Raw genomic sequence first — 21,761 nt, 5'->3', positions numbered from 1 at the left:
CTCGAGTTTGAATTGACAGGCCCTCCGCGGCCGCCGTCGAAGTCTCAGGAGACTTAAAATTCCTTCTCCAAGTCTCATGCGTATTCCTTCATCTCCGGAGTAGTGTCTACAGGTACTTGCACGCGTCTTACCCACTTGAAGCAGCAGGGCCTGAAGATCAATGCAATTCTACGACTTGGCGTACGAAAGTCCAGCAGTCTCGATGGAGATTCTGCGGTCGGCGCCAGCAGCTGAGTCATGGATACGTCAATCGCACAACTGTAAACCTCATCATCGTTCAGCGACAATGGCATCCAATCCCTTCCAGCTTCGTCAGCTTCTCCTTCTTATCCACACGCGCATCTGCAGCAGCTGTCGGAACGCCACACCGCACATTTCAGCCTGAAGTCGAAGCCGCCCAACTCTGCCATGCACGCGCCAGGAACACACACGGTCTGCACTCAGACGTTGCAAGCATGCTTCCGATACCGGTGTGCGATTGCCAATCCCCGCGAAACCCCGTGTGAACGCACGGGTCGGTCCAGTTCGATCGTGGGAAGCTCCGCGGGAGGTGAGGTAATGGACGTGAGCAAAGCACTTCTGCAGATGCGCAGCTGGCTAGCTTCGGGGGCAAGCCTCACACGCCAGCTCGCATGACACGCACGGGAGAACTTCGGACTTAAGCTTCGCGGGCGATCGGGGAAGTGCGGGGAACATCTCCCGGAAGTACCCGCACGGGTTGTTCCATTGATCTCACTGAGGCATTTTCGATGTAATGTTGATTTGACCGTGGCTAAGGTAAACTCTATCCAGCCAATTGCAAGACAACGTACGAGGCGAGGCATATGCAGGGCTCGGGGCTCAATAAGGTTGAGCTGACACGCTCTTTGGCCCAGATCCATGAACGGAGCAGCCCTTTACGTGAGCTGCTGCACTAGAAAACGGTAACGCCGGCGGCCCGCGACATGGTGTCGGAGATTGTGCTTTTATGGGAATACTGAGTTGCGTGTTACTTTTCTCAGGCGTGTCGATCTCACGTCATTTTCGGGGCATACACGTTCACATGTCCGCCGGGTAATTGCACTTGAGCTTACCCACGGCCTGGCAACTGCTGTGTGTGCGGCATGCTTACCTGACGTTGACCTAATCCATGGCAATTGGGTAGAGTGCAGAGATTAAGGGTCTTTCTACATCCCCTATTACGACATCCAATACAGTCAAGTCGAAGCCCGAAATGTACGAGAACCACATCCAAGAATGACCATGACCAAAATTGCATGCGAGAACAACGGAAGGAGAATCATCTGTTGCACCACCCATGTGTAAGATACCTATAGAGCTATGCGAAAAAAACGTCCGATCCGGGCCAATATAGTTGACTGTTCATTTGCAATGTCTTTCCCACACTCTTCCCATAACCAAGCAGGCTTCCCGGCTCGAGCGAGCTTAAACTCGCTTCTTAAATGGCCAACCACCCACCACCAGCAAGAACCCCCAAACTCAAAACAACAGTCAACAACCCACCCAACGCCTTATCCTTCGTACTAGCAGTCGTACTCGTCGCCGCACTCGTACTACTATCATCACTCGTCCCCGCACTCGGATCACCCGCGCTCGTCCCCCCATTATTAGCCGTGAGTGGGTACTGCGGTGCGAATCGGGAAAGAGAAGCAAGTACTACGTCCGCGGCAGAGATTTGCTCACCGAGACCGTAGTCACCGTCCCAGGTGTATTCGTACCAGCGATTACCGCAGGTAATGCCATCTGTGCCACCGGAGCAAGACAGACCGGCTGCTTCGGCGGAGGAGGCGAGGAGTGTGTGGACTTGGTTTGCGGTGAACGGCGCCACCTTTGCGGCGTAGTTCAACTGCTGGGACAGATACCCCTTGAAGGACGTTTGGTCGTAGTCGCAGGTTTGGGAGGGTTCGCAGGCGGGTTCGTACAGGACTGTCGAGTTGACGAAAAAGAAAAGCTCGGCGGAGTCGAGGAGGGATTGGGTGTAGGATTTCCAGGTGGAGTTGCCATTGGTGTAGTTGTACATGAATGCGGCTCCACCGAGGTACATTCCGTTGTTGTAGGTCCATTGGATGGTATCGAAGGTATCGGTCGAGCAGTTGGGGACGTTGGCACCATCGTAGATGGCCCAGTTGGCGGTCTTGTTGATCAAACCGATGTCGACGGTCCAATCCCAGGTCTTTTGGGCCCAGTCGGCGTAGGTCTGGTTACCGGTATAACGAGCGAGACGTGCGGCGAGGTTGAAGAACACTCCGTTAGAGATAGAGTTCTTGTATTTGTACCCGTTGTTGAACTGGAAAATTTGCCAGCGGAGACCACCGTTGCAGTTCTCGTCGTCCCAGCGGGAAGCCATGCGGTTGAATACGGCCTGTGCGAGGGCGAGCCATTGAGGTTCGTCGGAGGCTGGGTTGGGGAAGTTATTCTCGGCTGCTGACATAGCTGCGATACCCCAGAACCCGTGGTCATCGTTTCCTTCGGACGTGGTCTGGTTGAGGGGCATGTAATCATCATCCGGACCAACCTGGAACAACAACGACTTCATTGTCTGGTTGTTCCATGTGTCGTCGCCGGTGTAAGCGTAGTACTCGATGAGAGTATTCCATGCTGCTCCAGATTCCCACCAGTATGCGGGAGCGGGGAAGAGACCGGGTGTTTCTCCGATTTCGTCTCCGTGATAGTAGTTCATGATACCCTTAACGGTCTGATAGGAGCCATTGGTGAGGGATGATTGGGAAGAGGCGTCGATGGTGACGGCGTTAACGCGGGTCAAGACGGACGCTGCCGCGAGGAGCGACGTAACGAGCGTGCTCAACATAGATATAAATTCCTCCTGACGATTGATCACCGGACGCGTTGTGTGTAGTCGTGAAGCGAGTGGTGTAGAGCGACGTCGACGCTGAAGACGGCGCTGGAACAAGAAAGAGGTAAAGAAAGAAGTGAAGCCTGTTGCTTCTTCTTGGATGTACAGACCTTGAACCGTTGGCCTTGGTGTTCTGTTCTGGTGGTTATTTGCTTTCTTGAAGGAGTGTTTCTGTTTGAGCGGGAATCGGCGGCAAATCTGCATGGAGGTGGATCGAGGCTTGGCGACTGAACCAAATTGAGCCACTTACAAATAACCACCCCCCTTCCGTCAACAATGAACGTCGTCGGTACCGAGACGCTCATACCATATCGATACGGCTATCTCATCTCAAGTTGAAACTCCTGATGGCCCGAGGTAAAGCGGGTTGTGACCGCAACTGTCGTGAAGTGACAGAACTCAAATCGTCTGATTACTTTTGGCTGCAGTTGCAGTAATCGCGGGCTGTTTCCGTTACTGTTCGGTCGGAAATTGACGATACCGGTATCCGTGCGGGACGTGACCGTCTATAATCGGAGCGTTCGGCTTCACGATTGCGAGCTTCGCCTGGACGTAAATGCGGTTGATTGCCCTTGTAACATTCTCCGGGAGTAAACGCTGCGAATTCCCCAGATTGAATATTCCCACGCATGGCGCACGTGCAATGCACCCCAGTCTGTGCACAATGCTCGACACGAGATACCGGTAACGGGGAACATCGACTTCTCCCATCTCGAAGGACCATTCAAAGCGCTGGCGCATATATCCTCGGTCTCAATAATCATCTAGAGAACCGCCTGGGCCGTTCGCGAGCGGTCATACTGCGATCATGGGCCATGGCCTCGATCAAAGCTCATCCTCGATCCACGCCGATGCCGCAACGAAGGAGTCCCCGTTCAACTCCCCAACCTTCGGTCGTCAAATGACCATCGAAGTCCCCGAACCCGTGGGCTCCCTCTCCATCTCCCCCTCCGGTCGCGATGTCGTTCTCGCCTCCCGCAAAGGCCTCCTCATCATCGACCTCGACAACCCTTACGACCCACCCCGCTACCTCCACCACCTAACAACCTGGGAAGTCGCCGACGTGCAGTGGAACCCCCATGCCGCACGCGACTATTGGGTCGTGAGCACGAGTAACCAGAAAGCTATGGTATGGAACTTGGCGATGCCGAGTCGGAGGGCGATTGAGCATGTGTTGCATGGGCATACGAGGGCGATTACGGATATTAATTTTAGTGCGCATCATCCGGACATCTTGGCGACTTGTGCGATTGATTCGTATGTCCATTGTTGGGATATGAGGGATGCGAGGAGGCCTGTTAATTCGTTTAGTGATTGGAGAGCGGGGGCTACGCAGGTCAAGTGGTCGAGACAGAATGATCATATTCTTGCGTCGAGTCATGACCGGTTCTTGCATGTTTGGGATGATCGGAAGGGTGCGACGCCGTTACGCACGATCGAGGCGCACGATGCGAAGATTTATGGAATTGATTTCAATCGGGTGAAGGAGAGTAAGATCATCACCTGTTCCCTCGACAAGACCGTCAAGTTCTGGGACTTCAATGATCCGTCGAATGAGCCGGAGAAGGTGATGAGGACGGATACGCCTATCTGGAGAGCGCGACATACGCCGTTTGGCTGGGGATTGGGGCTCATGCCGCAACGTGGGGATAATAATCTCTATTTGTATGATCGGGAGTTCGAGAAGGATGAGCCGGTGAGGATGGTGCATACATTTGAGGGGCATAACGACCAGGTGAAGGAGTTCTTGTGGAGGGCTAGAGGCGCGGAGAATCCCAATGTAGATGATAGGGATTTTCAACTCGTTACGTGGTCGAAGGATCAGACTCTGCGGTTGTGGCCTGTTAGTGATGAGGTGCTGAAGTCTGTGGGGCATACGAAGGACAAGCCGATCCGGTTTCATTTGACGAGATATGGTTCGAAGTACCGAACGTTCTCCAAGGAACCTGAGGTTGCCAACAAAGAGGGACCGGCAGTCTTTGCACCGACCTTCGCGCCAGCCTTCTCGAACGTCCGTGGCTCAACAGGCCGCTCGCAAACTGCATTCTACAAGCAACGAAGTCAGTTGGGCCAAGGCGGTGGTGGATTCATGACAACACATAAGGGTGGACAGGGGAAGAAGGAAGTTACTCCCTTGATGTGGATGAGAGGTGTGAGAATGGGCAAGAGTACCGCATCAGGACCCGGTCCCTTCGGCTGGGACGGCCCGGAGAACCTAGGCGAGGAACTGAGTGGTATCGGACAGAAATTTCCAAAAGTGAATTTCGAGAAGATCAACGTCGCTGGACGTGTCGCGACGATCGCGTTACACGTGGGTGCCCCGCCGAACCCTACGTTTATGCGGATGAACGTACAGTTCCCGGAGGAGTATCCAGTTACTGCATCCCCCACCTTCGAATTCGAGAGGAATGCGGCGATTCACGGGGAGAAGTTGGATGAGATGTTACAAGCGCTCAACAAGATTGCTACGATTCATGTCGAGCGTGGACGGCCGTGTGTGGAGGCTGTTATTCGCTATTTACTCGGTGAAGTCCAGGACGAGGAAGATTGGAAATTCGATGCCGATGAGTCTGATTCGGATGATGAGGTCACGTTCGCTGGGCAGGAAGATGAGAGGCAGAAGATGCATATCCAGCAATCGCAGAATGTGCCCCTACCCAAAAAGTGCGCCGCAATATTCACTGGGAATGGGAAATTGGTTTGTTTCTTCCCGAACAAACAGGAGTCTAAGATTACGCTCCTCAGTACTTTGACAGGCGAGGGCTCGAAAACGGAGGAGAAGGGTCATCAGCGGTATTTCGAGACGTTTGGGAGGTTGAGTACGGGTCCGGTGGTTGGGACGACCACGAGGCATGCGAGTCTTGCTAGTGAGGGGAGTGCTGGGTCGGGTGATGATTCAGATGCCGAGTCAAGCTCTACGGGGACTGATGATAGTTTGTTGATTAGGCCGGTCATGCCATCGTGGAAGATCGACACGAGTCTTGAGAGACTGTCGCAGAGGAGATTGGGAACAAGTTTGATTTCGGGTGATTCAGCACATCGGTCTGCTACCATCAAGACTGGTAACAGGAAGAATGTCGTCTCTATCCACGACTTCTCGCATATCATGCCGGTAAATGAGAAGCTGGCGCAAGGGTATGTCATGACTGGACCACGGTTGTGTCAACATAATGCGAGGATTGCACGCACGCAGGGACGGAAAGATTTGGAAGAGGTGTGGTTGTTAGCTGAGATGTTGTTGAATAGTGGAGTACCACTTGAGATCATCGAGCCTGACGATGGAGCATCACGGCCTATCCTGGTGGTTGCCAGGAAGGCTTCAGCGCTATTCAAAAGAAAAGATAGTGGTCTTAGTGTGAGTGACGAGGATGCAGAGCCGAAGCAGCACATTGATCTGTATGGTCGCGTCAGGTGGGGTAACCACCCTATGGGACGTTCTTTGGTCGACGAGATATTCAGTCACTTCGAGAAGCTTGGAGATATCCAGACACTCGCCATGCTCTCCTGTGTCTTCAAGGAGCCAAAACGGAAACGGCCGCCGCCGATACAGCTACTTCGACGGAACCCACCGCGGTCCTCGACTCAACCCGCGACTCCGGCGATCAATCTTGAGTATTTTCCATCAGTGGATTACTTTTCGGTCTCACATCATCACCCGTATCCGCCGGAGGAGTCACCTCATCCGTTGGGTACTACGACTACGACGAGTCCGTTAGCGGTGTATGGATCTTATGAGTCGAGTCGTGGGTCTTCATTCACTGGACCGACTGATGCGTTCCCGAAGCTATTTCGGGGTGGGAATGGGACGCCGCCCACGCCGGGTTTGGCACCATGGCATATTAATCCGATGGAAGAGGTTGCGGCGGCGTCTTTGATGGGAACATCGCCGAAGCGGGAGCAGGTTGTGAGGAATCATTCGAGGAGTTCGACGGGGGCGAACCAGAGTCAATTGGGGGTTGCATTAAAGAATCTTCAGCCGGGATCTCCGCCGAACAGTAAGAAGCCGAGTCCGTCGTCTGGGACTAGCGGGTTCGGTGTGACATGGGGGCCAGTGACGAGGATTACGGCTAGTGCTAGCGGTTCCGAGCGTGATGAGCCAAGTCACACGGGTAACCCACATGTCACTGTGATCATGATGAACATGGGCGAATTCGACGACGAACGCCATCAACGACACGTTCCCCTCGTTTCGCCAGACAAACCAGTGCGACTCTGGAGAGAAGAGTATGCCGAATTCCTCTACCAATGGGGGCTCCTCGAGGCAAGACTCGAACTCCTCAAGTTCAACCGCCATGGAACGGTAGCAGGTGAAGTCGATCCTGAGCTAACCTTCCAGGAGGTGAAGAAGAATAGTGGACTAGGTAAACGAGATCATATACCCGATATACCCGGCGAGAAGAAACTAACCGGCCCCGCTGTAGGTTTAGGAGTATGTTGTACGATGTGTGGAGCAGGTCTGGGACCGGATGAAATCAGGTGTCATGTTTGTCAGCATATCCGGAGTCAGCCGAAATGTGCGCTATGTGAGATTCCGGTGAACGGGCTTGGTGTGTTTTGTTTGGAGTGTAGCCATGGCGGGCATGCGACGTGTATGCGATCGTGGTTTGCGGATGGTGGGGAGGAGAGGTGTGCGATGGGAATGGGGTGCGAGTGTAAGTGTCAGGATCATGTTAATGAGAAGAGCGAGCAGGGGAGGTTGGAGGCTGTGAGGAATGAGGTGACTACGGATAGGAAGGTTAGCACGGGGTCCACGAGGTTGCAGAGTCTTTGGCAGAACACCAGGAGTGTCGCTTTTGGAACTTTTAGATAAGAGGTTACGGGCGGTTTATGGGATCGAGAATAGCATATCAGAAATTGAGCAAGTCAACTTTTACCCATGCTTTCCATTAACGCGCACGGGCCTGCAGGTGTGCTCTTGACATCATCGAGCGGCCAGCTGCAGCAGAAGCAATGTAACGAAGATTCCTCGGTGTTAACCATTCAGCTGAGATGTCAAATGATGCCAGAGGCCCTCTATTTTTACCAGTAAACGATGACGATGAGGAAGAACTTCAGCAGGCCCTTGCGCAGGGTCCGGTGATACTCCCGCCTGCGGAACAGCCAACTGCGACAACCGAGGAACTTCCCATCAACGAAGACCCCTCAACCAATGATCGAGAAGCTCAGCTTCCTGAAGACCCCGAACCGGCGACGATACATCTGTCTTTACCGCTCGAATACCAGCGGACTGCGTTCAAAGAAGTCCGCGAGGAGGATGGGTTGGTGATTCTTGCACGCGGTCTCGGATTACAGAGGACCATCGCGAACCTACTACATTCCTATGATACGCCTGGAAACCTAGTAGTTCTCGTCAATGCCGATAGTCGTGAGGAAGACTTCATCGGGGAAGCTATCGCAGAACTCGGTGCGAAGAGCGACAATGGAGGGCTGGGATTGAGGATTGTGCGCAATGAAGGTATGGGTGTGGAGAAACGTCAGAAGCTTTACGTCGGTGGTGGCCTGTTCAGTGTCAGTTCGAGAATTCTCGTAGTGGACCTCCTGACAGGGTTATTGGATCCAGAGAAGGTGACAGGCCTGGTGGTCATCCGATCAGAACGAGTAGTCACAACATCCATCGAAGCCTTCATCCTAAGAATCTTCAGACAGAAGAACAAAGATGGGTTCATCAAAGCCTTCTCCGACAACCCCGAGCCATTCACGACAGGATTCGCGCCATTGACAAACATGATGCGGAACCTCTTCCTTCGCCGGGCATATCTGTATCCACGATTCCATATCGCTGTTGCGGAGTCCTTGGAGACGAAGACAAAGAAAAGTTCGTCCCAACATAGAGCGACGGATGTGGTCGAGTTGGAAGTGCAGATGACGGAGGATATGAGACTGATACAGAATGCCGTGTTGGAGTGTATGGAGGTTTGCTTGGCGGAGTTGAAGAGGTCGAATCCAGGGTTGATTGATATTGAGGAGTGGAATGTTGAGAGTGCGTTGACGCGTAATTTCGATGTTACTGTCCGGAGACAGTTGGATCCGGTGTGGCATCGCGTGAGCTGGAAGACTCGGGGTATCGTCGGGGATCTGGGTACGTTGAGGTCGATATTGCACTACCTCCTCAGCTATGATTGCGTGAGCTTCAACAAGATCTTGGAAACGATTTTGGCGACGAATACACCTGCACCGGGGTCAACGCGACAAAGTGCAAGTCCGTGGCTTTTCTTGGATGCAGCGAATACGATCTTTACGCTGGCGCGGAAGAGGGTGTATACGGAGACACTGGGGTCCTTGAAGACTGAGCCGGTACTTGAGGAACAGCCGAAGTGGGGTACATTGGCGGAGGTGATGGATGAGATCGAGCGTGAACTCCATTTCAGCCCGCCTGGACCAGATGCTGGAACGAACTCTGTCCTGATTATGTGTTCCGACGAACGAACGGCTGGACAAATCAGGGAATACTTGCAAACCATGCATGATGGTGTTAAAGGTGATGGACCCAGTGCTAGGCTCATGCTGAAACGCAAGCTGAGGGATTACTTTGAGTGGAAGAAGGGGTGGAAAAACTTGAGTGAGCAAATTGCAAAGGAGAAGGAAGACGCTAATGGAGGAAGACCTGGGTCGTCAACTGGTGATAAGCGTGGGAAGGATGATAGGAGTTCGTTCCGGGGCCGGCAACCGCCGAACAAGAGACGGAGGGTACGTGGAGGTGGTACATCTGCGGCTACGGCGGGAGGGAGGCAGGTCATTACGATCGATGATGAGGATCAGAATATGGCGGAAATGGCGGCGTCGATTCAGGATGCGGCTGATGGGGAGGTTAAGGAGGAGATCTTCATCATTGATCAGTTCGAGGATATGGGAAGCAATTTTGAGATGTATGATATGGATGATTTGGTCTGTGTCGTACCATATGACGGTGATATGGATGATCGCGTTCTGGAAGAACTGAAGCCGAGGTTTGTCATCATGTATGATCCCGACCCTGCTTTTATTCGACGCATCGAGATGTACAGGAGTACATACCGAAACCGGAGCATGAGGATGTATTTCATGTACTATGGTGCGAGTGTCGAGGAACAGCGGTATCTGAGCTCCGTACGGAAAGAGAAAGATGCGTTCACGAAGCTAATTCGGGAGAGGGGAAATATGGCCCTAACTTTCACCAAGGATACGGGTATCGAGGATCCCCAGGAGGCGTTCTTGCGAACTGTGAATACGAGGATTGCGGGTGGGGGAAGGTTGAAAGTTACTGCGGAGCCGCCGAGGGTCGTGGTTGATGTGCGTGAGTTCAGGTCCAGTTTGCCGAGTTTGTTGCATGGGCGGAATCTGACCATCATTCCATGTTTACTGACGGTGGGTGATTACATCCTGTCACCAACCATGTGCGTGGAGCGAAAGTCTGTCAAGGATTTGATTCAGTCATTGGCGAATGGTCGGTTGTGGACGCAGTGCGAGACGATGTTATTGCATTACAAGACTCCGATTATCTTGATCGAGTTTGAGCAGAACAAGTCGTTCAATTTGGAGCCGTTTGCGGACATGACGGGGAGTATTGGGCAGAATGATTTACAGAGTAAGTTGGTGTTGCTCATGCTGGCGTTCCCCAAAGTCAAGATTATCTGGTCGTCGTCACCGTATCAGACTGCTGAGATCTTCGAGGATTTGAAGAAGCAGCATGAGGAGCCTGATCCGTTGAAGGCTGTCACCATTGGTCTTGAGGAAGGTGAGGATGCGACGTCGCAGTATAATCAGGCTGCTGTTGATTTGTTGCGTGGAGTACCGGGGATTACGGAACGGAACTACAAGAACGTCATATTCTCGTCCGAGAACGTGAAGGAATTCGTGAACTCGACACAGAGGGAGATTATCGACATGATCGGACCTGAGGCAGGAAGGCAGGTCCATGCATTTTTCAACAGGGACTTTAAGGGTTAGGCGGGGTACGGTTACGCGGCGTTTTTGCTTTTACGCATTCGCTCTGTTCCCTGTGCAGTGACAGCGATCGACGGAGAACTGACCGAGGGGCCGTAGCCGCCGTCTCGTACCGCGTACCGCGTACCGAGGTTATCTGACAGCTGTGTGCTGTGCTCGAGCTCTACCGACACCCCCGCTGCGCCGGCCGAGGATTGAGAGTGTTTTGGTTATGTAGTGGTTTTCGGTGCATTACTTTAGGCCACGTTTCCCCGGAAGATCATACTGTTTCTCAGATAAAGTCCAACTACTAAATTGATGTTCCCAAGGTTGCTCAAGTGTGTGTTATGAGCCACATAGCGTGGAAACCTAACCTCGGCGATTCGTACGCGTGGGCGGGGTAACGTTCGACCGGGGCTAGTTTGGAGCGTCTGTAATGTGACCTGGGGTCACCTTTGGCTCGTTTGAGTTTTGGAGGGTGTGCATGTAATCCTCGCTTGGGAATCTCAATCCAAAGTTTGACTTCTTTGATTACATACGTGGTTTTGGGTTTGTTTCGACGGTCTGAGCGCCCCGGCGCTAGCTGCTGGAGCAGCGCGCTGTGGAGGCGAAGCTGCAACTTTGCTCAAGCCTTTGGGGATAAAGTAATTTCAAGGTTTGCTAGAGCGCAGCGATCCGCCCGGCGGGGAAAGTTGGAAGCGTAGGGTTCGATAGCGAATCGTGCATCCGGTAACGCGAGGATATTCGGATTGAGACTGCCCGGGAGGGTAGCGGAGCGGAGGGGAGGGAAGGGCTGTGTACGTGTCATGTTGGGTAGAGTAGAGATACGGAGTGCCAAGATTTCCTATACGTAGACCAGGAATTGGTAAAGTGAATTGGTGCATGATAGTAAGCCTCACCTAACGGCGATGCTCAACGCGATCAACAGGGATTCTCCAGGACTTCGTTAGATTGGCAAGGTTTCGCCCCGCCTATAGGTACGAAACCTGACACAACCTTCTCTCTAGAGGAAGTTTCAGTTCAATTTACCCAAGCTTTACAATCCCAAGTCCCTCGGTAACGCGAAGAGGTCGTCGTACACCTCGGCATGTGGACCGGCCGGGTGCGTGCATTGCATTGTGTTGGCATAGACATATGCATATGACCTTTGGTGTTTCAGGTGATCAACCTCCAAGTACCGCAGAAGTGGGGGAGTGTACGGAGTGCACCTGATATCGTAATTCTTCCGCGTCAATCCACAGGGCTGCCGAGGCGCTTCTTGCACTTGAGGGCAACAGGTGTGCTCTGGCTTACCTAATTATCAGTCGACTGGTCATGGTGGAGAGTGGAGTGAGTGTATCAGGTACCAGGTTGGGGCCAGCTGGTGCTGTAACATCGTGTAAGCATGTGATTGCGCCTTGCCCACGGCCATGATGACCGTTGCAGTCCGGCGAGCCGTTGCAAATCGTCGCCAAGTAAGGTCGAGGAGCGCACCCTTATCCTGATTATTAGAAGATCAAAAAGAGAGTGCAGTTGACAGCTACTCGCGATCGCGGTCGATGCTCTTCCAGCAGCTGCAGGGAAATCAGAGGCGACGGCGGTGACTTCCACCGGTAACCGGGCAGCTGCTAAGATTGACGCTGCAGGTCCGAGACACGAAGGGGGGAGGTAGGATCGTTGGGGGACACGGAGGTTACAATTGCCCCTGTCCCAAACTCACTGCACCGTCCGATCTCGTTGGGCGTCACGTAAAGGGCGTCGGGAAGCCACGATAGGCGCTCAACTGAGCACGCAGCCAAGTTACCCTCGGTTCCCAACCAGTCTAGCAGTGCACGTGGTACCTGGCAGGGCCGCTGAAATGAAGCTCTGAGACGGGTGTTTCATGGAACTCTGTTCCTCCGATTTCGCAAGACTGGGCATGTGCACGCGTCTCTGCGAATATTGGTCCACTCCCGAATGTGTCTGAGCGCCCGCCGTTGGTTGGGTAAAAAAGGGCTTTATATAGAATAGGTGGCATCCTCTGTCACCCACTTGCTATCCTGTTGTTCCGTTCAAGAAGGCATTCATCAACAGCGACTGCAATTGACTCACTCACTGCCGGATTCTGGATCAACCATCACTCACGCTTCTGCTCGCGTGGCCTGCCGATCAATTCGTGAATGTACACCGCCGGTCTTCTTCAACCCTTGAGCTCTGTTACGTCAGTCATCCATTACTCCAACATCGACGGTTACAACGTATTTGAACAATTGAATCCTTACAATAAGTTGTCATCGACATCAAACGCCTACATGCCCTCGCCGCCTGCGGGGCAGAGTTTAGCGATGGATCCGTATAAGGAAGCGTATCCGTACCCACAACACTACTCGGACTCGGACTTGATGGATCATCAAGTTACGGAGGAGACTATGAAGCCGAAGAACCGACTTGGATACCATCGGACGTCGATTGCTTGTTGTATGTCTCCTTCTTTGATTTTCACTGATGTATGCTAACTATTTTGAACAGCGTACTGTCGGAGAAGGAAAATCAGATGCATCCGTCCCGAAAACAGCGAGAGCAGTCCCTGCAATAACTGCGTCCGCATGCACCGCGAATGTATCGTCAAACCCGTCGAAAACTCCAAAAGACATCGCATGAAGGGGCCTTCGTATCTTAAGCCTGGGTTTAGCGACGAGTATGAGAAGTCTGGTCTTCGCAGTATCAGCAATATGCCAAAGACCCCTACAAGGCCCATTGGGTTTTCGAAAGAGAGGAGCGAGCCTGAACCTCAATCGATGCCGGCGAGGAGTATGGAGGATGGTCCCACGATGGCGAGGAGCGTTCCGGCTGGTATGACACTTACTGGGACTTGTCGTGAGAGGTATGAGGAGTACGCAGCCGCTCAAGAAGACAACGCCTTCGTCCGTCCTGCTCATCCGATTCAATACCTGAACGAGCCTTTTTACCCGGAGGATGCTGCGTCTACATCTCAGCAACCCAGTCCGCCGTTGAGTACAGCGTTCACGACGCCTGGGAGTGACTTCAATATCCACCCAATTCCACAGTTGAGGCATTACAACCAGGTTCCGTCGAGCCAGATGCTAGTTGAGGAGGAGTTTAGTGCCCCGGGTCTTGTTAGGCCTAGGATCAACAGGCCGACGCTTCCTCACAGTTATAGTGAGTCGGAGTTGGGTGCTGGTGCTGAGGGCCGTGCGCATTACTGGACCTCGCCTCAGCAGCATTCCCGTCAACAGTCTCAGCAGGTTCCGAGGTCTTGGGATTACTCTACTGCTGCTGAGACGTACGGAGAGGAACAGCAGTACTCTATGTCACATCAGGCTACGGCACCGAAGTACTCTACCAGCCCCGCCCCGGTGCAATCCTTTGCACCGGGTCAACAGGATATGTACTTCTCCCCCGAACCCTCGACTCGCCAACAAGCCCGCGAAGCGGCAAACCACGCCCTCGCAATGACTTACCAGGATCCTACGACGCCGACGGAGGATATGTTCCGACACGCCTCGCACTCGACATACTCCTCCTCCTCCAACGCCTCTCGTCCCATCACGGGTTCTTTTACACACGCTCTTGAGAGTCCGGAGTTACGGCAACATGGATTTCATCTTCCCATGCCGGCGAATAGCTGGCAAAGCGGTTCGGGGTTCCCGAATGATCCCAACCCTACGCCGCCGATTGCTGGGTATCAGACGAGTCCTGGGCTTTATTACGGTGCCGGGCAAGGCGATTATTTTGGGCAATCGGGGACGAGGACGGGGGATGGGAGTGCGTATGCGAGTTTGAATGCCAGTCCGGGGATGCGTGGAACTCAGGATGGGCAGGAGTTGCAGTATCTGCCGCAGGAGGGGGAACATCATGGGCCGGAGTATATGTGAGTGGGGGTTGTGGGGGTGTATGTATGAATAGGGGGTATTGGATAGGGGATGGTTTTGGCATATGATTAGGTATCTTCTTCTTTTCTGTAAGATATGACAGTGTTTAAGGGGGACGTTGACATTAGGGACCACAGCAGTTGTGATGGAGGAGATGATTTTGTTGAAGTGCTACGAGAGTGAAGTTTGGTAATGGGAGGTTGGGAAGTGTTTTTTGGGTGGAAGGCGTTATATCAGGTTATTATGGCATGTAATTAGCAAAGGAAGTTTTTTGTCACTTGGCCATTCCCACCACGGCTGCCCCGGGACATCTGCATGCACCCCGGAGCCCCACCCCAGCCACTTCCACTTGAGCGCATCGCCGCCGGGTAAATCGCAAGTGACGTTCGGTGGAAGATCAGACGAGGACGATCTGCTCTCGGTAGTGGTCCCCGCGGAGATGCTCGATGATGCCTCCGCGGCCAGCTCAGCTGCAGGCAGGCTAAAGAGATCATGGCCATGGAGAGACAAGCCCCGCCTTGGGCTACCCCCGCTGATCTGGGGAATGGGGTACATAAGGGCCTCGCACTCCTCGCTTTGATCTCCCTCATCATCTCGCTTCCCACTCTTACATTCGCTTAACATGCACCTCCCCGCTCTTGCCCTCTCCTCTCTCCTCCTCGCCTCTACCTCCGCCTACGCCAAGATCACAAACTTGGTAACCTTCGGCGACTCCTACACCGACCAGTCCCGCCTCACAGCTTTCTATACCAACGGCTCCATTCCCGCGCACTACCAGGAAGTTTATCCTCCTGGTGCCTACGCCGCGAACGGTGGCTCGACCTGGGTCAAGTATGCTGAGGAGTTTGGGGGCCTCGAGACGTGGAATTATGCTGTGTCTGGAGCGAGTTGTTCGAATTTGTTGACGCCGAGGCATGATTTGGGTGCGCCCAAGGCGACGAGTGGTGTGTTTCCGAGCGTGTCGGAGTATGAGATTTCGGCCTTTTTGACGGATCATTTGGTGAACACGACCTACGGCGGTTGGGCTCTCGACCTCGACCCTGAAGAGACGATTTACTCGTTGTGGATTGGGACGAACGATTTGGGCGTCGACTCCCTCCTTACCGGGAACCAAATCCCGGGCGTGACATTGGTCAACACCACAGCATGCGCCCTCAACGTCTTCCGCACCCTCTACCAATACGGGGCCCGCAAATTCCTCCTCATGAACATGATTCCCCTCCAACTAACTCCCCTCTACTCCCGCGACGCCACCAACTCCCGCTACTGGAAAAACGAGTTCAACGCAACCTCCTGGAACATCTTCATGACCGAACTCGTTACCTCCGGAAACGAACTCTGGCGACTCGGTGCACCGGCGCTCGCGCACGAGTTGAAGGGAGCAGAGGTTGGGTTGTTTGATTCGTATGGGTTGTTTTGGGACATGTATCATGAGCCGGAGGCTTATGGGTTGGATAATGTTACGGGTTGGGTTGCGCATTGTCCCGTCAGCGGAAGCGGAAACTGCTCGTATGCTGTTAGCGACTACAAGACGAACGGGAACCAGGACAGGTTTTTGTGGTTTGATGAGCTGCATCCTTCGGAGCCGGCGGAGAAGATTGTTGCGCGAGAGGTCGTGAATGCAATCAAGGGTAGCGGAAGGATCACGACGTGGTTCTAAGTTAATGCTTGGGATGTCAACTGGTACGATAGGATGGACGTGTAGGATAGTATCGATGCCACGCAGTGAACGTTCATAAGGTATAAAAAGCAATATCATTAAAAGTATCCAAGGTACCGGACACCGCCGGTAAAACGTTCTAGTCTGTCCTCGAAGCCCGCGAGTAGTCGTACAATGCATCCGAATCCCCCTTATTAAAGAAGTTCCCTCACCCTAACGTACACTCATCCCACTCATCATCACACAACGCGTACCGCCCCTGACCTTCACTTGGTCTTGGTCAGGGGCTGGTTTATACAGTCGTTCCCCCTCTGCGACGGCCGCCTGCGCGACCACAGGTGAGGCAGGAGATGATGATGTCAAAGACGGCGGCGATACCGTTGACGATGGCGGTAAGGACCTATCAATGTAATTAGTAAATGCACGGAGGCAGTGAGTGGAGAGGAGGAGACGTACCGCGGCGATACCGTTAACGATAGCCATGAGGACAGAGCCAATTGCGCGGCAGACGCCAGTAATCTGTATGAAATCCTCGTCAGCATTTACTCCCAATGGTTTTGAAGAGTGGACCATACGCATGAAACGACGGCACCCATTGTTGTTTGTTCTTGTTGTTATTGGTTGTGGTGGTAGCAGTAGAGAATAGCAGAAGAGAGAACAGGGGGTTCTTATATGCGACACGGCACACAAACAACAAGGCTCAGGAGTTTCCAATTCATTTTAGCGTGGGCTGAGGAACAAGGTTCAAGCAGTTGCGCGATGACGTAGTGCCTACCAGCCACACGGTCAAGCAAGTCGGAACCTTATTCGGCTGTTGAATGAAGGCCAAGGTTTGGGTGGCAGCGGGATCTGGGACGGAGATGACCAGGGTTTCCAGTGAACTGAGTGCAGCTGTTGAGGAGGCAGGGAGGCAACGGCAGACGAGGGCGGTGACGTCCAGCGGATGTGGCGCCACGGACTGCGCCGATCACATGCCGACCTCTCAGATTAATATTGATCCCTGCAGGGCACCCGGTAATTTCGTTGTGCTATTTATAGCGCATTCACGCTGGGCACCATGACACCTGGGCTGGCCTTGCTTCGTAGCATTTTGATCTGTCCTTGTAATGTTCGCTACATCATGGATCATGACAGCTTCAAGCAAGATGCTTCTTAAACCACGCCAAAGTCTGCACCGTAGCCTCCTCCTTCGCCTTCCTCAAACTCTCCACACTCAAATCTCCCCTAACAGCAAACCCATGCCCAACACCCTCCCCATCATAGATCTTGGTCTCGTGCTCTACTCCATTCTTCTTCAGAACCTCATCTGCCTCCTTTGCTTTGGTTTCGTCGTAGATCACGTCGGTGCGTGCGACGGCGAAGGAGATGGGTTGGCGGATGGGGAGGATGTGGTCGGGGACTTGGATGCGGGAGGGGTGGGCGGCGACTGCGGCGGAGATTTTGTCGGTTGCGGCGTACTTCAACGCATACAACCCGCCAAAACAGAATCCTACCGCACCGATTTTGCCGACGTTTGAGTCGGCGTGGAGAGCGGCGAGGACGGCGTCAATGGGAGCCTCAGTCACAGCGTCACCATGCTTCTGCAACCACGGACCGACGAGGCGATACACATCCTCCGTACTCTTCGCAGAATCAAGGTAATCCGCGGGCAAGGAATCACCATTCAAGATATCGGGGAGAACGGCGTAGAATCCGGCACGGGCGTAGTCGTCGGCGAGGAGACGTGCATTGTTGAGTTCCCAGCCGAAGACATCGGGGAGGAGGACGATGGTTTTGGATTTTGAGTTGTCGTCTTTAGGAGTGGCGACGTAGGCGTCGATGCCGCCAATCTTGACTATGGAGCCAGAGGGGGTTCCTTCGTGGAGGAAGCCTGTGTACAATTAGTGGTTGTACGAGGGATGATCCGTGGGAGACTTACCACTGACGCACTGAGGGCACATTCCAGACGACATTGTCATTGATTGAAGTAAAGAATGGAAGACAACGGGCAATTGGAGGTATACCTTCACCGGGCGCTTACTAAGAGTTCTAGCTCTACCAAATAACGTCACTTAGTGCGAGCGGATGAAGTGTGCCGGATCGACTGCAGCTGCAGGAGTCAGTGAGATGCTCAAATGAGGTGAAATCAACCGAGCAGGGATATTGAGAAGATGTAACGTAGATTCAAATGTAATGTAGACACGAGCAAGCTTAATGGTGCTCGTTCAAGTCGCTTCCGACGGGGTGGAAGGCCGCCGTGTACCGTCCCACGATCAACTCTCCGAAGAAGATTCCGCCGAGCACGGAGAAGAAGTATCCCACGTTCATCGTCATGACTGCCAACATGCTGTAACCTCGTTAGCTTTGATTCATCCGAGTAGAGATATGATGGACTCACAGAAGATATTGCACACCGGCAATGACAAACTGGATGAGAGCCCTCGGCACATCAACACTCATCCTCCACGGCAACAGCTTATAAGCCTGCGCGGCAGTGTTGAAGCTCGCAACAGTATCACCACTACTCACACTCCCCGCCCTCGCTTCTCCATCCTTTTTCTCACTCGTAGTAACAATCTCAGTCTCCCTAACCGTAATTCCAGTCCCTGGGCTTGCAACAACGACAATACTCCCACCAACAGCGCCCGTCTTGAGCCACTTTGATTCAGCCCACGCTTTTCCAGCGTACATCATACGCGAGAATATGGAGAGGCCGAAGAGGAAGAGCCAAGTGAAGGCGTAGGCGACGGGGGTTTTGGGGTTCCATGCGTCGCCCCAGAGCATGGTGCCGAGGGGAGTGGTGGTGAATGTCATTGACATCATGTGGATCATGGTCGTGTTAGAGGAGGACATATCCATGCCGCTGGAAGAGGAGGATGAGGAGCCGCTGAGATCGAGAGGTGACGCGTTAGGATCCGTCGAGGACATCTTATAGGTCGTCGGTGCGTAAAAGTCGGTGAAGTGTTACGTGAATTTCGGAGCCAAACGGTTGGTCTGTTCGTTGAGGCTTAGCAGTTGCTGTGTAACGGTAAAACTCGAGAACGGGATCAATGGAGGTTTTTGATGCCTGATCGTATGGAGGTCCCAAGACTTTTGGTGGAGGAGTTCCGCGGCATGCGTTCGCATTACTCGGAGGGTATGTAGGTTTGACGCCAAAAGCCTCCGAGCAGCGGAAACTAACGTACACCTCCCGCAAATGCCTGCACCGTATGAAATACTACATGTAGGTATCGTCCCAAGCCTTCATTCTCGTCAAGTCCTTTCGTCGTCGTTTGTCTTCGTCTCCCTATGACGTCCCTGTCGCGCCGTATGTCGGGCATGGACATGTCCTCCATGGACTCCTCTTTCGCTCCTGGAGATCAGGAATTCGCCAAGTATTTCTGGTATGCGGTCGCTGCTGTCATCGCCACCGCCGGCGTCGTGAATGTTGCACACCATGCGATTTGTTTCCAAAGGTATGTCCGGCTCCTGTGAAGATTGGGTTGTCTCGTGCACGCGCTGATCAGTGCGGGTATAGGTTACGAGCTTCCAGGCGCGGCGACGTCGCTCCATCCCGACCACGGAATTTTGTGTTGAAGAGTTGGGCAACAATCACCGCCATTACGCGAGAATGTTCTTACCCGCAGTGGCTTCCGTCAAAGAGTTTTCCGCAGCTGCATTTGCCGCCGTTATCGAATTTGTATATCATCCTCGCCTACCTCGTCCTTGTCGTTTCGGTTACGTTTGCTAAAGTATGGGTGTCGGGAAGCTATAAGTGGGAATCGGTAGCATATCGTGCGGCATGGATCAGTGTTGCTCAGCTTCCCCTTCTCTTCATCTTGGCCGGGAAGAACAACCCCATCGGCTGGATCACCGGCACTTCCCATGAACGCCTTAACTACATCCACCGCTGGGCTGCGCGTGGATTGTTGTTAACTTCCACTGTTCACTGGGGTTACTTCATCACGGAGTGGAATCACTACGGCGTCACGAAGCAGCAGTTCAAGAATTATCCGATGGCTAAGTCTGGGTTCGCTGCGTGGGGTATCCTGTTGTGGATCGTCCTCAGCAGTTTCGCGCCGATCCGTGGATGGAGGTATGAGTTCTTTGTGTTGCAGCATATCGCCAGTGCTGTTGCGTTCTTGGTGATGGTGTACGTACATATCCCTGCCACTGCTCGTGCGTACTTGTGGGTACCGGTTGCATTCTGGGCGTTTGACCGTACTGTTCGTACGGTGATGATTGGATGGAGGTCGTTGAGGTTGAGGACTATTCAGCGTGGAGGATCTGGAGAGGAGAAGTCTTGCTGTTCTTCTAGCGAGAAGGAGGAAAAGGATTGTTGTGGCAAGGCTGTGGCGATTGACGAGAAGAGCTGCTGTTCGAAGGACAAGTCCATCACTTCCAGCAAGACTCTTCTCGGCAACCAAGCCATGATCGAGGCTCTTCCTGGACACACTACTCGGGTCACCATTGAGGCTCCGACATTGTCCTCGTGGACTCCCGGTCAGCATCTCTTCCTCCGCATCCCGAGTCTCGGGTTGGTTGATGCTACGCAATCTCACCCTTTCACCATCGCGTCTATCCCGTCTGACAAGAAGCTCACCTTCCTTATCAAGGGTAAGCGTGGGTTCTCCGGCAGACTCTGGAAGTGTGCAGCGGAGATGCTTCCACCCGCGAACGAACGCAAGATGGGTGCCATCATTGATGGACCATACGGTGTATCACCCATGGTGTGGGCATATGATACTGTCGTGTTGGTTGCTGGAGCTTCCGGAGTTACCTTCACATTGCCCATCTTGATGGATCTGGTCGAGCGTGCGAGGAAGGGAAGGGACTTTTCTGCTGTGAGGAGGTTGCACTTCATCTGGGTTATCAAGGCCTACGCGCATACAGCATGGTGCGCAGAAGAGCTCGGTAAGATCAGGCTGTTGGTGCAGGAGAAGGGATTTAGGGGATTGGAGGTCAAAATTGATATTCATGTCACTTGTGATGAGACGTTTACTGCGAATGCGGAGCTTGGGAACTTTGGCGCTGATGGGGTTGCGGGGTTGAAGACGACTTGTGCGGATGGGAAGTGTTGTTGTGCGACGTCTAGGTCGAGCAGTGATGATGAGATTGAGGTGATTGGGGTGAATACGGGATGCAATTGCAATTGCACCGTCCCGCCTCCTCCCTCGTCCTCTACAGGCTCCACGCCTCTGCTTCCGGCATTCTCAGGTAGACCAGCGTTGAAGAAGCTGTTGAAGGAGGATTTGGAGCAAGCATTCGGAGAGACGGGAGTGGTCGTCTGCGGACCTACCGCTCTTGGAGCAATGATGAGGAACACGGTGATTTCTCTCAGTGACGAGAGGGCTGTGCACAAGGGAACCGGGGCGCAGGGAATCTACCTTCATGTGGAGAGTTTCAGATGGTAAATAACTGGGTCGGCATCTTTGGTTATAGGATAGCTCAATTGGCTTCATTTTGGGTTTATGGAGTACAAGCATACATATTTAGGATACCCGGTTGCAATGCACATGCGGTTTCACGGATCTTG

At 53.2% G+C, this 21,761-nt stretch overlaps 9 protein-coding genes across 9 annotated transcripts; 5 read left to right on the top strand and 4 right to left on the bottom strand.

The window, feature by feature from the left end:
* Positions 1-1,450: 1,450 nt before the first annotated feature.
* SAICODRAFT_46484 (mannan endo-1,6-alpha-mannosidase) lies at positions 1,451-2,779 on the bottom strand (the record flags this gene model as incomplete). The annotated part of the gene is made up of 1 exon (XM_019168858.1): positions 1,451-2,779. A coding segment is annotated over one exon (1,329 nt), but the record flags the coding sequence as incomplete, so codon positions are not given.
* Positions 2,780-3,725: 946 nt separating this feature from the next.
* SAICODRAFT_49866 (WD40 repeat-like protein) lies at positions 3,726-7,517 on the top strand (the record flags this gene model as incomplete). Its single annotated transcript, XM_019168985.1, has 4 exons — positions 3,726-6,104; positions 6,222-6,648; positions 7,051-7,161; positions 7,285-7,517. Coding segments are annotated over 4 exons (3,150 nt in total), but the record flags the coding sequence as incomplete, so codon positions are not given.
* A 326-nt stretch (positions 7,518-7,843) lies between these two features.
* On the top strand, positions 7,844-10,970 carry SAICODRAFT_63305 (DNA repair protein; the record flags this gene model as incomplete). The annotated part of the gene is made up of 2 exons (XM_019169980.1): positions 7,844-7,925; positions 8,031-10,970. 2 exons carry the CDS (start codon positions 7,844-7,846, stop codon positions 10,778-10,780), a joined length of 2,832 nt encoding a protein of 943 aa, XP_019027363.1. The 3' UTR covers positions 10,781-10,970.
* A 1,517-nt stretch (positions 10,971-12,487) lies between these two features.
* SAICODRAFT_68608 (uncharacterized protein) lies at positions 12,488-14,888 on the top strand. Its single transcript, XM_019170406.1, has 2 exons — positions 12,488-13,192; positions 13,244-14,888. Exons 1-2 carry the CDS (start codon positions 12,895-12,897, stop codon positions 14,608-14,610), a joined length of 1,665 nt encoding a protein of 554 aa, XP_019027362.1. The 5' UTR covers positions 12,488-12,894; the 3' UTR covers positions 14,611-14,888.
* A 107-nt stretch (positions 14,889-14,995) lies between these two features.
* SAICODRAFT_28466 (GDSL lipase/acylhydrolase family protein) lies at positions 14,996-16,491 on the top strand. Its single transcript, XM_019167158.1, has one exon. The coding sequence runs from the start codon at positions 15,230-15,232 to the stop codon at positions 16,265-16,267; it is 1,038 nt and encodes a 345-aa protein (XP_019027361.1). The 5' UTR covers positions 14,996-15,229; the 3' UTR covers positions 16,268-16,491.
* Positions 16,492-16,559: 68 nt separating this feature from the next.
* SAICODRAFT_4435 (uncharacterized protein) lies at positions 16,560-16,863 on the bottom strand (the record flags this gene model as incomplete). The annotated part of the gene is made up of 3 exons (XM_019168776.1): positions 16,560-16,667; positions 16,724-16,786; positions 16,843-16,863. The coding sequence occupies 3 exons, from the start codon at positions 16,861-16,863 to the stop codon at positions 16,560-16,562; spliced, it is 192 nt and encodes a 63-aa protein (XP_019027360.1).
* A 540-nt stretch (positions 16,864-17,403) lies between these two features.
* On the bottom strand, positions 17,404-18,219 carry SAICODRAFT_4434 (dienelactone hydrolase family protein; the record flags this gene model as incomplete). Its single annotated transcript, XM_019168773.1, has 2 exons — positions 17,404-18,137; positions 18,186-18,219. 2 exons carry the CDS (start codon positions 18,217-18,219, stop codon positions 17,404-17,406), a joined length of 768 nt encoding a protein of 255 aa, XP_019027359.1.
* Positions 18,220-18,457: 238 nt separating this feature from the next.
* SAICODRAFT_51594 (uncharacterized protein) lies at positions 18,458-19,060 on the bottom strand (the record flags this gene model as incomplete). The annotated part of the gene is made up of 3 exons (XM_019169077.1): positions 18,458-18,593; positions 18,645-18,799; positions 18,887-19,060. The coding sequence occupies 3 exons, from the start codon at positions 19,058-19,060 to the stop codon at positions 18,458-18,460; spliced, it is 465 nt and encodes a 154-aa protein (XP_019027358.1).
* A 495-nt stretch (positions 19,061-19,555) lies between these two features.
* Positions 19,556-21,639, top strand: SAICODRAFT_50779 (uncharacterized protein; the record flags this gene model as incomplete). The annotated part of the gene is made up of 3 exons (XM_019169013.1): positions 19,556-19,701; positions 19,764-20,477; positions 20,598-21,639. 3 exons carry the CDS (start codon positions 19,556-19,558, stop codon positions 21,637-21,639), a joined length of 1,902 nt encoding a protein of 633 aa, XP_019027357.1.
* Positions 21,640-21,761: the final 122 nt, after the last annotated feature.

The sequence above is a fragment of the Saitoella complicata genome (genome assembly GCF_001661265.1).
Source record: "Saitoella complicata NRRL Y-17804 unplaced genomic scaffold SAICOscaffold_1, whole genome shotgun sequence".
NCBI lineage: Eukaryota > Fungi > Ascomycota > Saitoellomycetes > Saitoellales > Saitoellaceae > Saitoella > Saitoella complicata.
Note: the sequence above shows the minus strand (reverse complement) of the source record. Positions and strands in the feature narration are given on the sequence as shown.

What these genes read in the sequence shown, in the direction of transcription:
- SAICODRAFT_68608 (XM_019170406.1), top strand. Translation starts at nt 12,895, where the DNA reads ATGTACACCGCCGGTCTTCTTCAACCCTTGAGCTCTGTTACGTCAGTC. An exon ending in TCGGACGTCGATTGCTTGTT is followed by an intron (nt 13,193 to 13,243) that starts GTATGTCTCCTT and finishes TATTTTGAACAG; the next exon opens with CGTACTGTCGGAGAAGGAAA.
- SAICODRAFT_28466 (XM_019167158.1), top strand. Translation starts at nt 15,230, where the DNA reads ATGCACCTCCCCGCTCTTGCCCTCTCCTCTCTCCTCCTCGCCTCTACC.